General features: G+C 40.5%; 1 protein-coding gene across 1 annotated transcript in view; it reads right to left on the minus strand.

Moving 5' to 3' along the window:
• The window catches only part of piezo1 (piezo type mechanosensitive ion channel component 1 (Er blood group)), a 74,226-nt gene that overhangs the window by 43,153 nt on the left and 16,583 nt on the right, over positions 1-14,490 (minus strand). Inside the window, exons 2-4 of the mRNA XM_079758900.1 lie at positions 11,066-11,161; positions 10,000-10,165; positions 9,771-9,912 (exon numbers count right to left, since the gene is read on the minus strand). Coding sequence (XP_079615026.1) covers positions 9,771-9,912; positions 10,000-10,165; positions 11,066-11,161 — 404 coding nt within the window. The remainder of the gene's footprint in view (positions 1-9,770; positions 9,913-9,999; positions 10,166-11,065; positions 11,162-14,490) is intronic.

Genomic DNA, 14,490 nt, shown 5'->3' on the forward strand with positions numbered 1-14,490 from the left:
GTTTATATGTATATGTATGGGAAATACAGACCAACTTGGGTCCTGACTGCCAAAACAAATGCACTCCCAAATCACAGCAAGAGAGCAAAAGCAATGTTTTGGTCCACAGAGTTGAATGATTTGTATGCTCCACATAGCTATGGATGCTAATAGTGGGGTCGTATAAGGCTCAGTCATTTCAAATTTGTGTTAAAGTTTGGTTTTCACTTCCAAGTTGAAGTTTAGGGTCTACAGAAAAATTTGAGTCCGAGTGTCAAACACACAGATGAAAAATGGCCTCTAGGGGGCGCCGCAAAATATGTAAACTGCTACAACTTTTGATTAGATTATCCAATTTTGACATATGAGGTATGTATGGATTCAGAATTAAAAGAAGAAACAGGTGTACCAAGCATTTGGTGACCAGATAAAAATAAATACACTTTTATCCCAAAATATTACATGGACACAAGCGAAATTATGCTTTTTTTGGAGATAAAGTCTGGAAATGTCCTGAAAGTTGCTATGAAACATGATTTGTAAAGTTATTGTATATAAAGGTTGTGTAATGACCCGACTGGATTTAAGATTGGTGTTCAGAATATCCCTATAGCACAAACATAGCTAGGATACCCGTACACAAATATGGCTGCATATAGCCTACGTGATATGAAGCACCCAACTTGCAGGCCTTTTGTTATTGTTGCACTTTTTAATTATTTTGCTGCTTTCATCCATGAAAAATAAGGTTATAGTAGAGTTATGCCATCTACTGCCACAAGAGGGCAGACTAGCAGACACATTACCCTTAATTTGACAATCAAGCATCTGCGCTAATTTCTCTCTGGCAATATTGGTATGTTGAAGGTAAGAAAACAACAATGAACATGTTTGGATGCTAAGTTATGTTTTTAATGAACTTGTACGACAAGTAATGTGTGATGAATTGTGAAATATCAACCACAGCTAGTAGCTAATAAATCCAAACAGTAGCTAGCATTAACATTAGTCATTTTGCTAGCACCAGTTAAAGCTAACTTTAATGCTGGCAGCAGGATGGAATGAATAGGTCTACTGGGTCTTGCACTTGTGTAAATTTTAGGTTTTTAGCTGTTTATTTTACATAACATACTTAAGTTTGATTTGGTTACAAAAAGGTAAATACAAAACTATTATATTTTATCTTTCCTGTTGACAAAATACAGGAGTTCAACAAGCAGGGTATGGGCTGCTTGAATTCTGTTTTTATGAGATGGCTGAGGCAAGAAAATGGGAATTGTGCATTCTGTGCCAAAAGAAACTGAGGAACAACTTGTTTGCCCTCTTGCGAATCCAGTTGGCAGTCGTAGAGTGGGAGCCTACAAAGAAATCATCAACCTTGTGAGTCAGTTTAGAGCTATTGGTGCGGCTCCCCACCCAGATGTAGATCTTCCAGATGAAGAATTGATGCAGCAGAATCGTGCATCCTGGCACAAATCATGTCGTCAGCTTTACAGATCCTCAGCATTTGAACACGCAAAAAAACGCACTGCCCGTGAGGGATTGCCTGGTGTAAATAGAAGATCTTGTCGGACTGGAGAACCTGTTAACCGCAATCTATGTCTCTTCTGTGCTAAAGAAACAGATGCAGTAGACCATTCTTTCCAGAAATTATCACTTACCCAAGAGATACATGACAAGGCAGTTAAACTAGGAGAAGATCGTATTCTGGCACTCCTTGCAGAAGGAGATCTGGTTGCTATTGAAGCAAAGTATCATCTGAAATGCTACACAATGTTTAACCGCCGTTACAATGTGATTTGTAAACAAACCACAGTGAGTGAAAACCTTGAAATCACAGCAGAAAATGAATTGCTAAAAGAAGAAATTAGCGGGGGTAGTAGAGTCTTTGCTTTGCAAGATCTAACAGAGATGATGACTGAGAGACTGGAACAATATGGTATCCAGAAAATCGTGAACCGGACACGCCTAAAGGAAACAGTCCTCAAGAACTTCCCTGATTTGACAGAGGAGAAAGGTATCAGGGACAGAGTTTTCATTATGTGTTCGAAAACTGCTAGGAAGTTCATATCAGACACATCACAAACACCAGATGAAGAAGCGCACACATTACTAATGGCAGCTTCAATCCTCAGAAAAGCAGTTTTTAATCATGAAACTCCATTTAAATTTGATGGCTCATTTCCCAGAGGTTGTGAAGAGACGTCTGTTCCCCAGAAAATGAAGTATTTCTTCCGCCATCTCCTCACAGGACCCAAATCCTCAACAGATCAAGATAATTCCAGACAGACTCTGTCTGTGAGTCAGGTGGCCATGCTAAATATGACCTCTCTTTCAACAAACTTGAAATGTGAGCCTCCACTTGCAGTGTTCCTTGCCCTTGATTTGCATTCGGAAACAAGAGGCAAGAAGTTAGTCAATCTGCTACACAAATATAAACTCACAGTATCATATGAGGAGGTCCTCAGCATGGAAGTTTGCTTTGCACAGGCCATTGCACAACAGACCAGGAAGAATGCAGATATAGTCTGTCCTACAAATTTGCGTCGGCAAATTTTCACAGTTGCAGCCCTTGATAACTTGGATCATAATCCCACGCACTGCAAGCTCATCCTTCCATGGAACTGGGATTTCACTATTTCAGTTTCCTACATCAGAGAAGCCTGGTGTAGCCCAGGCTTCATAAGCTGTGAAAAAGTTAAAAGAAGAGAGTAAAAGTCCGCTATTATTTTGTATGAATGTGTGAGAGAGCGATAGCTGGCATTTATGGGGTTAACTGCGTCGGACAGAGCAGAGAGACGTGCGTCATGACGTCACGGTGAAGCGGCGTTGCAAGTGCGCATAACTGCGTGATAAGTAGTGGGAAAGGAGAGAACGCACCGTTCGGTTGCACGATTGAAAAAATATCTAGAAGTAGTTAAAAGTATCTAGAAGTAGTTGGAAAACACCGTGAGCTGACTCAACAGTCCACAGTTGATGTTGCCCGCTCGGCGGTGAGTTTAATGTGTCTTTTGAATGTGGGGAGCGTCGAGTGGAGGTGTGTTTGCGTCAGTGCGAACTTGTCGCTAACTGCTAAATAGAAACCATGTGCGTTAGCCGCTAGTGTAGCGACCAAGGCGAATTAGCATTGAACTCGAGCTAACGCACGAGTTAACTGCTAACACCGTGGGGTAATTCTAAATGTTAAGCTATTGTGTGCATTGTATGGAAGGAGAGAAAAAGGGGGATTCATTATTTAATTCGGACAATTATTATTTAATTCGGACAATTGATGCTAAAAGGCTATTTTGAGTTATTTGAGTTTTTATTTCATTCACTGGTAAAGTGAGACCTATGTGGATAATATATTTTTGTTAATTGATTTAAATTAATATATAGGTCATATTTATGTTATTATTTATTTTAACTGAAACAATGGCCTGTTGTAATTTACTGAGATGTATGAATGTGGCCTGTCCTACAGATCAGGTTTTTGTGAAGGATTTGAATTGGTGACGCTCGATGTCGAGGGGACATCAGCGACACTGGTAGTCAACGATAGATAGGAGACCAGCACTGGATAGCCACCAGGCGGCTTCCAGACATCCGCTGGAGATAACCAGATGGCGAGCCGGAACCAAGGAACAGAGTCAACTTAACTACCTCCCAAACCTGCGGTGTGGTAGGAAACACAAAGATCAAAGGGCCCCAACGATATAAACTGAGCTCATATCAAGGAAGAGAAGACCATAAAGACATTTCTTTATATTTCTATTTTATTTTGCGCGCATTTTATTATTTTCCATGTTGTTCCATGTTTTATTATTTTCCATGTTGTTCCATGTTTTATTAATTTCCATGTTGAAAATTGTTGTTAACAATACAGTTCTGAAACTACGTTTTGTGTGAGTGTGGTCAGTGTTGATGTTCCATCCTGGGCTCCATGAGCGTTAACCTAGAATCCTGGTAACTGGTCCAACTTTGAATTGAAACTGAAACCCAAAATTAAAAAAGGGCAAAGAGGGGTTACACTGGGTTGCACCAAGAATGTCTGAAAATCAACTCAAAGAAATCAGGAGAAAGCAGCATAGTAGGACCCATCCTGCCTCATTCGTATACATCTGTACCACCTGTGGGCCGGAATCTTGCTACCCAACCTCCAGTTAAAGTTGTGCAGCCAGTGGTGAGAGGTTCATTTGATGCAGAGAGACAGCATGAGGAGGCATGGATGAAGGCAGTAAATGACATCCTCTATGTCAATTCTGATTTAGAAAGTGGCACTCCAACAATGTGGTCTTCATTCCATGCTGCTCGATCTGATGTTGTTGGACAGCCGGAAAAAAGCATTGAGGCCCTCCTGCCACTTTTTCGTGACAAAGCAGCAACCCCAGAAATGGTTCACCATGGAATGAACCTGGTGAAGAAAAACACTGAGCACCTCAACCCACAACAAGTCCCTGTGATGGTAGTGGACCAACCCCTGTATGACCTTGCAAAAAAAATGCAGTGGACCTTCCCTGACATCTTCGGAGAAGACAAGTTTGTGGTGATGTTAGGTGGGCTCCACATTGAAATGGCTTTGTGGAGTACCATGGGAGATCTTCTGCGTGGATCAGGATGGCCTGAAGCCCTGAAAGAAGCTGGGCTAGTGAATTCAGTGGCAGCAGCCACATCATTTCTGAAGGCATCCAATGTAATGAGAACAAGATATGCCCATCAAGTTACTGTTGTGGTACTCCACAGCCTTCTACAGCGAGCCTATGAGGACAGTGGAACTGAGATGGTCCTTGAGGACTGGGTTGAGAGAGTTGCCCATGAGAGCCCAACATTCTCCTTCTGGCTCCTTGTGTACAAGTACCAACAGAGTATCTTCATGTTCATACAAGCACATCGCGAACGGAAGATCGAACTCATGGTCACAACCCTGCAGAAGCTTGTTCCTCTGTTCTTTGCTCTCGACCATCATAGCTATGCCCGGTGGCTTCCAGTCTTTAAAAAGGACATGGACTGTCTCCCAGATAGTATCCGGGCAGAGTTCGAAAAGGGACATTGGACGGTAACTCGCAGCAATCTACGCTTTTCAGCTATGCCGATTGACCAAGCACACGAGCAAGACAAAACAAAAGGGTGAAAGGAGTGGGTGGCATAATTGGCCTCACAGAGAACCCGGACATGTTGGAACGCTGGATTGTGACAGGCCCGGAAATCAGCCGTGTCCTGGAAGAGTTTACCACTGTAAATGACAGTGATGACTCCGAATGGCGTCCTCATCACGAGGAAGGATCAGCATCACAGCAGCGTTTTCAACGTCACACCAAAGAACTGATTCCCATTTGCCCTCTTGGGAATCCAGTTGGCAGTCGTAGAGTGGGAGCCTACAAAGATTCCCATTGCTGAGCTGTTGCTCAGCAATGGGAATCCCTTTGAGGAGAGCAGTAAAGACCTGGTTACTTTAGATAACAAGGTGTGCGAGTCTGCATCCGCTGCAGCATCGGTCCTTAAAGTTGAGTCAATGGGACAAGAGCAGTACAACAACTTCAAAAAGAATGTGCTGGACTCACATGACACACCACTGACAGCTCCGATCAAGCGAAACAACTTGATGTTGTTCCATGAGAAGAAAACACGCAAGAAGACAGCAGCTAAACTGAGGATGCAGCACTTCAAACGTCATGCAGAGCTTTATGGGAAAGCTTTCATTGTGCTGGAAAGCCGGAGTGGGAATTTGGAAGATTTTTTCTGCCACGAGTCTTCTCCATACCCACCTGCATTGTCATGCGAAGGATCCCTCAACTCCTGTACGAAATCAGATTTGTTGTATTACATCCTGGGGAATCCTAAGAGTGGAGGAATATCTGACAGTGAGGAGATAGTTGCACCAGATCTTTATGATTTCATTGTCATTGATGGTGGAGCACTTATCCATTCACTGCCTGGCACGACTGTCCAAGGGAAGACCTTTGAGTCCTACTTCGACAAGGTGTTCTGCCCAAGAGTTCAACGTGACCTGAAAAGATCAACACGAGTGGACATCGTCTGGGACCAGTATCGTGCTTTGACAATCAAAGGAGGAACAAGAGAAAAGCGAGGATCAGGCACCCGACAACGCATCTCTGGCACTGCCAAAGTCCCAAGAGATTGGCAGGCATTTCTGGCAAATGAGGATAATAAGACAGAACTGTTTTCATTCCTGTCAACTGCGCTTGTAACAAATGGACAGTTCCCAGATGACAAAGATGTCTACATAACAGCAGATGATTGCGTCCACCATGTTGGAAACAGTCCTCCAATGGATCGCTGCAACCACGAGGAAGCTGACACTCGTGTCCTAGTGCATCTTTTCCATGCCCTCCAAACAGCATCAGTTGGGATGGTCTATACTGGAGACAGATGTTGTCGTAATCCTGCTGAGTAATTTCCATCATATCAAGGCTTTGAATGCAACTGCAGAAATCTGGATCTGCTTCAAAACTGGAAAGACATCAAGAATGATCTCCCTGAACACTCTCGCCACAAAACTGGGCACAGAAACATGTAAAGCCATGGCTCTCTTCCACGCATTCACGGGATCAGACAGCACATCTTCTTTCAAGTTCAGGGGTAAGCGATCCTGCTGCAAATTGATGCACGAAGTTCCACACTTGACAGAGGAGTTCGCAACCATCATTGAGACTCTATTCCAAACCTCTCCAATGCTGAAAGAAGTTGCAGTAAACTTTGTCTGTAGGCTGTACTCCAGTGAATCAAATGAGGAAAATGATGTTGATCTTCTTCGAATGAGGCTATTCTCACAGAAGACGAGGGATGTTGAAAGAATCCCCCCAACAATGGATGCTTTGGATCTACATCTCAAAAGGAGTGTCTTCCAAGCAAGCATCTGGACAACAGCCCACATGTAAGAATGCACCTGTATGGATTTGAGTACTATATAATCACAAAAAAACCATGCATTTATGTATTCATTCATTTAGGTCTATAATGCCTGACAACAACCCCACTGACCATGGGTGGAAAGAAGAGGACAGCAAACTTCTTCCCATTTGGACTACGCTACCACTTGCCAAAGACGTATTCCAACTAGATGTGAAGTGTGGTTGTACAAGTACTTGTACAAGTCGACCTGCCAGTTCTCGGTGCAAGTGCATGAAGGCGAAGTTAAAGTGCACATGTCAGAACTTCTAAGACTGACATAGAATAAATCAAAGAAGTTAATTATAGTTATCATTGTAGAGTGAAGTTCTCAGAATAAATGTTAGCCCTATGGTCCTCTGTTCATTTTTTGAATGCCAGAAAAACTATTGTTTATCTTCTTATTGTTATTGATTTACTTTCTTCCAGATATAAAGTTATTTTGTGAAAATTTCTTGTGAATAAAATGATGGCTTGTTGGCTTGATTGATTGATTGATTGATTTATTGATTGACTGACTGATAAAAGTTGAGACACCTGATCCTAAATCAATACATAGAAAGTTCATGGCTGTTACTACATTTTGCGGTGCCTCCTAGGGCATAGAATAGAAGAGTGAGGAGCATTTCAATTTCAGTTTAATCACCACACAGTCTTGACTTGTGAAATAACATTAAAAAGTAAAATTCCTTAGCAACTGTGAGGATATTTTGAGACTTTATCTTTAAAAAAGCATAATTTCGCTTGTGTCCATGTAATATTTTGGGCTAAAAGTGTATTTATTTTTATCTGGTCACCAAATGCTTAGCATACCAGTTTCTCCTTTTAATTCTGAATCCATACATACCTCATTTGTTAAATTTGGTTAATCTAATCAAAAGTTGTAGCAGTTTACATATTTTGCGGCGCCCCCTAGAGGCCATTTTTTATCTGTGTGTGACACTCGGACTCAAATTTTTCTATAGACCCTAAACTTCAACTTACAAGTGAAAACCAAACTTTAACACCAATTTGAAATGACTGAGAAAAATTACACATGCATCCGACCCCACTGTAATAGCCTGGGTTGCCTATCCTTGTGAATTGGATAGGAAACTGATTTAAATTATTTTAAGGATTATTATTATTATTATATTATTATTATTTAAGGATGTTTCTCTCACAATTTCTATATTCTCAAAGGAAAGTAAATTTCATCAGTAAAGGTTTAAAACAAAGTCAATGTGTTCAAACCAACTCTTGTGTAGGGCGCTCAGCCTCTAAGAACCTCCTCAGTTTCAACAAAAAAGTGTATCACTGTTACATCACAGTGGTTAGAGATAGGCTTTGACATTGGAAGCCTCCCATACAACATGGAAGGCTATTTAAACTCCTTTTAATATCAAGTTACCAATCATCTCAAGTTACCGTTTACTACATATAGCCAGACTCTCGGGTTGACACCCGCTAGCCGCATGATATCAGCCGCTTGCAACTCTCATCTCATCAGTTGGAGCCAGTTTAGCTTCGTATAGCCAAACAGAAGTAGAACAGAGACTACATCTGAGCTACAAGCTATACTGGTGGCGTTCCTGTGAACTTGTTTTTCCGACCACGTTCTGATTAAACTACATCAGAAACAATTTAGTTTCACGGTTACCAACAATCTGCATTTATGCAATGTAATTGTAAATGTAATCACGCAATCTATAATACTTATTATACGCATACGTATTAAAGTCTGTTGCATTGCGATAAATATCAACATTTGTTATCACAACACATAAATAATAAATCACTACACTACTTTCATTTTTCATGATTGAATTCTTGTTCAAGATGTCACGCAGTGATAAGTAAGTTATTCAAGGATTGCCAACTGAATAGAAAATACTGCGGCGATAGTGAGGAGACAAACCCCAACCAGTCCCAAACCTGGTGGTCATTGATGGTCAGGTCATATGGTTGCGGTAAGGAAAATAAGTGATGAAACTTTGGTTAGGGTTAGTGGCTGTAAATAGTTTCTTTGCTTCAAGTACAGGAATTAATGAATAAATATCTTCAGTGTGCAGTGCAAACAGGCCCCAAAGAAATGTCCAGCTTGCCCAAATTTACAGCAACTGTCCCTCCAAGGTTTTCTGAAAACTTGGCAGCACTGTTTTGTATTAATGCATAGGATACACTAAAGGGTGTATTAAATCAGCCAGCCTTCAATATTAAATTCCACACATAATTGTTTTTATTTGTCTGTGAACAATGATGGTTACTATTGCGGCTCATGTCCAACTGAAATCTAATAATGAGTCTTGAGTCTCCAGCTTTTGGGTCGACCAGCTGTCTTTATCCTTTTTTGTCCTTCCCTCCCCCTGATAAGTTCCACCTGTTCCACGTTATCATCTCCTTCCTTGTGTATTTAGTCAGCCTGGTGCCCTCCCTCTGGGCTAGTTTATCTGTGTACTCAATGTGCCAAATGTCCAAGCATTTACTCTGAGATTACTACAGTTCCTGGTTTGTAGATTCCTGCTTGTTTCTCCTGACTACATCTTTATCTGCTTGTTTGATTTCTAACCAATCTGAGTTGTGCGATTGAGTCCTTTTTTCAGTGGTTACAGACACCTAATAATATAAACTTATACAATAGGGTTCCTACGGATTTAGTTGGCTGCCCTATAATAATAAGACACAGAATAACAATAGTGGGGCTTGCTTTGAAACCACACTTATTACCCAGTTAAAGGTCTGCAGCATTGCTTCTTTGGTACTCCATAGCTAAAACCCAGCGTCAGCACATCCGTAGTAAAGCACGTTTCAGTTGAGGGTGGAAAAGCACCACGGTCCAGTGTGGGCTGACGGTGGATAAGTGGCTGGGTTTAGGAAAAGGTTTAATTTATTGAGCAACCCTTAAGGTATATGCTGCAACTTACCGAGGTGATGTTAGAAGCAGCCAGTAGCTCTCTTTTCTTCGATATTTGGCTGCAGAGTATCATGGTTACCAGGGCAACCATGCACACCCCTACATCCGGGCATAACTGACGCATCAGACCCCATGGGTCGTCCAATGAAAGCCTTCGGAAGACACAAATAAAACATTTTTAAACGTAGATGTCAGCAAACACTGGCAAAGTAAAACCAACTGAAACGTGACATTTGTACCTTGACAGTCCTATGTGTTTGGAGAGCATGTCCCATTGCGTGCAGTTGTCAGCCAGAGCTGTATACAGAGGTGGATATGTGTATAGCATCGTCTGGAAACAGACATGAGCCAGCACAAAAAACAGACTGGTGCAAAACAATACTTTGATGTATAGGCCTGTAGGACCTGCAACAGACAAATGATAGAGGAGACAAAATAGATTGTGATTATAATTGGGGATGTAAGACATAACATGGGGAAATCTCGGCAGTAGCGTTGTCATACATGATGTTTACTAAGGACATAAGTCAAACATTCCAGGGTTACCAGGCAGGAAGAATGCTTACATAATTAATCTGAGCTGGTAATAAATAACATGAGGGAATGACGGACTACCGGTGTTTACGTGACTCTGTACTGTTAGATTTCATAACATTGCCCATCAATTTGTTTACTCCAACGGTTCCTCTGTGCTGTTTAACATAATATTTTCCTGCTACCTTCTGGCCTGTTACGCTTATGGGAGCATTTAAATTCTCTTTTGGATAGAGATAAATATCTGGGAACATATTATTGATTCCCAAACCTAACTGTCCCTATCAGGTTCTCTGTATTGATATATAAGGCTAAATAAGCCTGGTGAGGCAGGCTCGTATAACAGACAAACCTTTTCCCATGAGGGGTGTAGATAGGTAGGTCAGTGTGTGTGTGTGTGTGTGTGTGTGTGTGTGTGTGTGTGTGTGTGTGTGCGTTGTGCGTGTGTCTCCAACACTACATGGGCAGCTCCAATCATGTATGGCTGGTTTATGTAGCGTGCCCATAAAAACAGCAGACCTGTAATTAGTGATATGAGTGACCGCTGTCTATGTCTTACGATGACACCTCTGTAAAAAAGTTGAACTAAAGGAACTGGAGAAATAATTAACAGTTTTAATCAATTAAGAATCTTCCTGTGTCTTCTTAGCCTCCAAGGGCTCTTCCTTCTTTTACACAGAATCGGCAATCGACAAGATGTATGGTTAAGTTACACACAGGCTTCTTAAAGACAGGCAGCAGAATATACACAAACAAATCTATCTGTCTTACCTCTGACTGTGTGCTTGTTGGGCCAGAAGAACCATGGTAGCAGCAGCAAGTAGAACAGGTAGACCAAGGAGAATACAGTGTAGCGCAACAAACATGCTGTGGGGTGTAAAAAACAAAGTTTGTAGTCAGTAAAATACTGTCCCACAATACCTTCTCAAATCAGATGTGATCAACTGTATGAATCAACTTCTCACCTTCCCATTCTGATTTATGCATTGTCATTATTTATTTTGCAAACAATGGTGCTATCTAGTCATTGTTAAATTATATAAGTCATTGACAGTAACATTTCCTTTCCACCAGGTAAAATAAAGAAATAATTATAGCAATTATCCATTTTCTTTATTATGTTTTTGTAATACACTTGTAAGACTCTTTTGGCTCAAAGTGCTAACTCATACTGTTCAAATTCCAGCTGAAATAGTGGGTTCACTGGCACTTTGAGAGGGCGTTTGGAGAGAGGGGGTTTGAAGGATTGAAAGGGTTTGAAGGGTTTGAGGGGAGGGAAAATCACTGCTGTTCTTGGTTCAAGAGGAAGGGTTAAGCTATGGAAAAAGGTCCTGCCACAGAGAGGAAAGCTTTGTAAATCATGAGAATTATTAAGAAGTGAATTCATTTGATGGGAAGCCCCTATCCTTTTTGAAGGATAAGGGCGCTGTCTCTGCTGGGAGGAGATTGGCAGTGGAGTGCATGATGTCTAGAGAACCATAGAGCCATGTTTCTCAAACAGGAGTACAGGGGCCTAGGAGCACATTTGTTTTAATATTGGTTATGAACAATTATCAAATATTTAAGTAAATCTGCCTTCTATTGAAGTTTGGTCATTCTTTCCAATGAAAGCTTATGCTATAATGTCACCTTGCTAGGAAAGCTATGTCAAGGAAACTTTCCGACATCAGATCATTAGGTAATGCAAAAATTATCACAACATCATTCAAAGCACATTCAGCCTTTCATGTCCATCAAACACATTCAATTCCACTAAAGATGTGGGAGAGATCGGAGAGAGGAGAGAGAACAATATTTTGAAACTAAGCAACCAAGAAAAACCTCCCCCCCCTCCCTACGTCAGCCATTTCACACACTGATGGCTGACGGATGGCTACGCGTATATCCCATGCAGCCTAGGGCTGCTTGATTATGGGAAAAATCATAATCACGATTATTTTGGTCAATATTGAAATCACGATTATTCAAACGCTTATTTTTGAGTTTGAAAACATGTATTTAAAATTTTGGCTTAAAAAAATAGACAAAATGGTCAAAATCTAAAATGATGTACAGATATGTGTCCAGCTGTTCTGCCCTTTCTATAAATCATTAAAAAAAAACTTGATTATGTTAATCTTCGAATCGTTTGACGCAAAAATTGAAATCGCGATCAAAATCTGATTAATCGCCCAGCCCTAATGCAGCCCAAGCCCAAAAAAGAAAAAAAGATCTCTACAAAAAAGATAATGTAGAGAAAAACAACAACATTCAAACACATTTTCATATACTGAGGGACCTTCCGGTCAACCATTTCACCCGGTCCCTGTCTCATATTTAGTCTCCCATATGATATGAAGATAATTTTCTCAAGCCTCCGATTGCATTCTTTCTGTTATCAACCGCTGCAAATCACTGGTACTGGGTCATTGTACTAAGAATGCAGAAGTCCAGCAACTCCCAGCAATTCCTTTCAAAGTACTTAGAAAAGGCTATTTCCAAACTGTTTGCTTTCAGGGCCCTCTCGCAGTACAGAGTCAGCTCAACTTTCTCTAGTTTAATGACAAAAAGTCTGAGGTTTTCCTATATCGCCCTGGACTCCATTAATAGTCTCACCAACGGCCTTGCACATTCATCCTCTTATGTCAAACCATCTGCCAAAATCTTGGTGGCTGCTTTGATTCAGACTTTTAAGAAACCAATATTCTTTGGTAAGTTCCAGTTTCTAACAATTTAAAATTAGTAAAAAAAATCAACCCTGTGACAAAAATCGAAATAAGTACTTACAAAACTAAGTTTTTTGACGGAAGGAAGTATTTCAATCTTTAAAAAACAAATAGGGTTATAGGACTGCGGTTCCGTTAATAACAAACTCTACCTTTCTGGTAGGTAAAATTGACCTATCCGTATCCATTAGGTCAATCAAAAAAAAAGAAAAAAAATCTGCACGTTATCTGGAGATGAGTCAGACAAAGTGTACTCTACCTGATAGCCTCTGCCTGATAGCCTAAATATCACGTAGGTGCTATTTGGAGGAAGTAAGTGGGTTTCCGATCAACTCTCCACACCAAGAGAGCAACCAAGACTTGCTTAGGGCAAAGCTTCAATGTGAAGTGGATTACGGGCGGTGGAGCGTGCAAACAGCATCATTTCTTGTTCTCGATTCCACTGAGAACCCTTGACATTTTTCCATGAACTCAGGATTCTTAGACCAGACCCACTCCAAAACCTATTTTTAAGTTTTATTTTATAAGTGATGTTCTTTCCTTTCTGTATTCCCACTCTGCTATTCATTTCGATCCCTCAAAGAAAGCATCATGTTTGATGAGGTTTATATATATAAATGTGATTACATTTCTGAAATGAAACATTCGGTCATTCATAGTTTGGCGGCATATCCAATTTCCAAGATATGTTTAAGTGTTTAACTAATCATAGGAGAACTAAAAGTAAAAATATTTTGAGATGTTTTGAAATGTGTTACTTTTTTGTTTGAGGGATCAGTATCAGTTTGAGGGATTTCATCGAACCACTGAGTGAAGGAGGATCAGAAACTTATTTTTCCCTGGGAAAGAAGTTCTAACAAACCAAGCAGAACGAAAGACAAATATAACCACAAGCGGTGATTAACGGGGTCCGAGCAAAATTAAAAGTCAAGTACAAACTAATGGAAGATATATAAATATAACATAATTGTCATATTTAAGGAAAGATGTTTCACTTATAAACCTGTACTGCAGCCTCATTCACATGGTAAAAATGCCTATTGATAAGCACACAACATCCAGAAAACTCAAAGCTCACATTTCTCAAGTGAATTAATGGCTTTCATCAAAGCATATACCTGAAAAATCTTTGAAATTCTGGGGAAATTAAACATTTGTAGTCAAGAACACTAACGGAAGAAATATAAATATGACAGAGTTAATTATGAAGGAAAAATGGTTAATGAGGAAGTTCCCCTTAATTCCACACTGTGTCTTTGCAGTCCAATTCTTGGAAACTAATGAGCCGGAATGTTGATTGCCTGATTAATCTCAGGTGCTGTTCAATGTTGTGTTTCTTAGATGAGTGGCAATGACAGAATGTCATGTTCAGCTCGTTCTTAATGCACTAATCAGGATTTGAACTCTCAACCTCAGGATCACCAGTACACGGCATTTTCCCGTTGACCCACTGACATTCCTGAACTGCATGAAGCCTCATTCACATGGGTA

The sequence above is a fragment of the Pollachius pollachius genome (genome assembly GCF_949987615.1).
Source record: "Pollachius pollachius genome assembly, chromosome: 2".
NCBI lineage: Eukaryota > Metazoa > Chordata > Actinopteri > Gadiformes > Gadidae > Pollachius > Pollachius pollachius.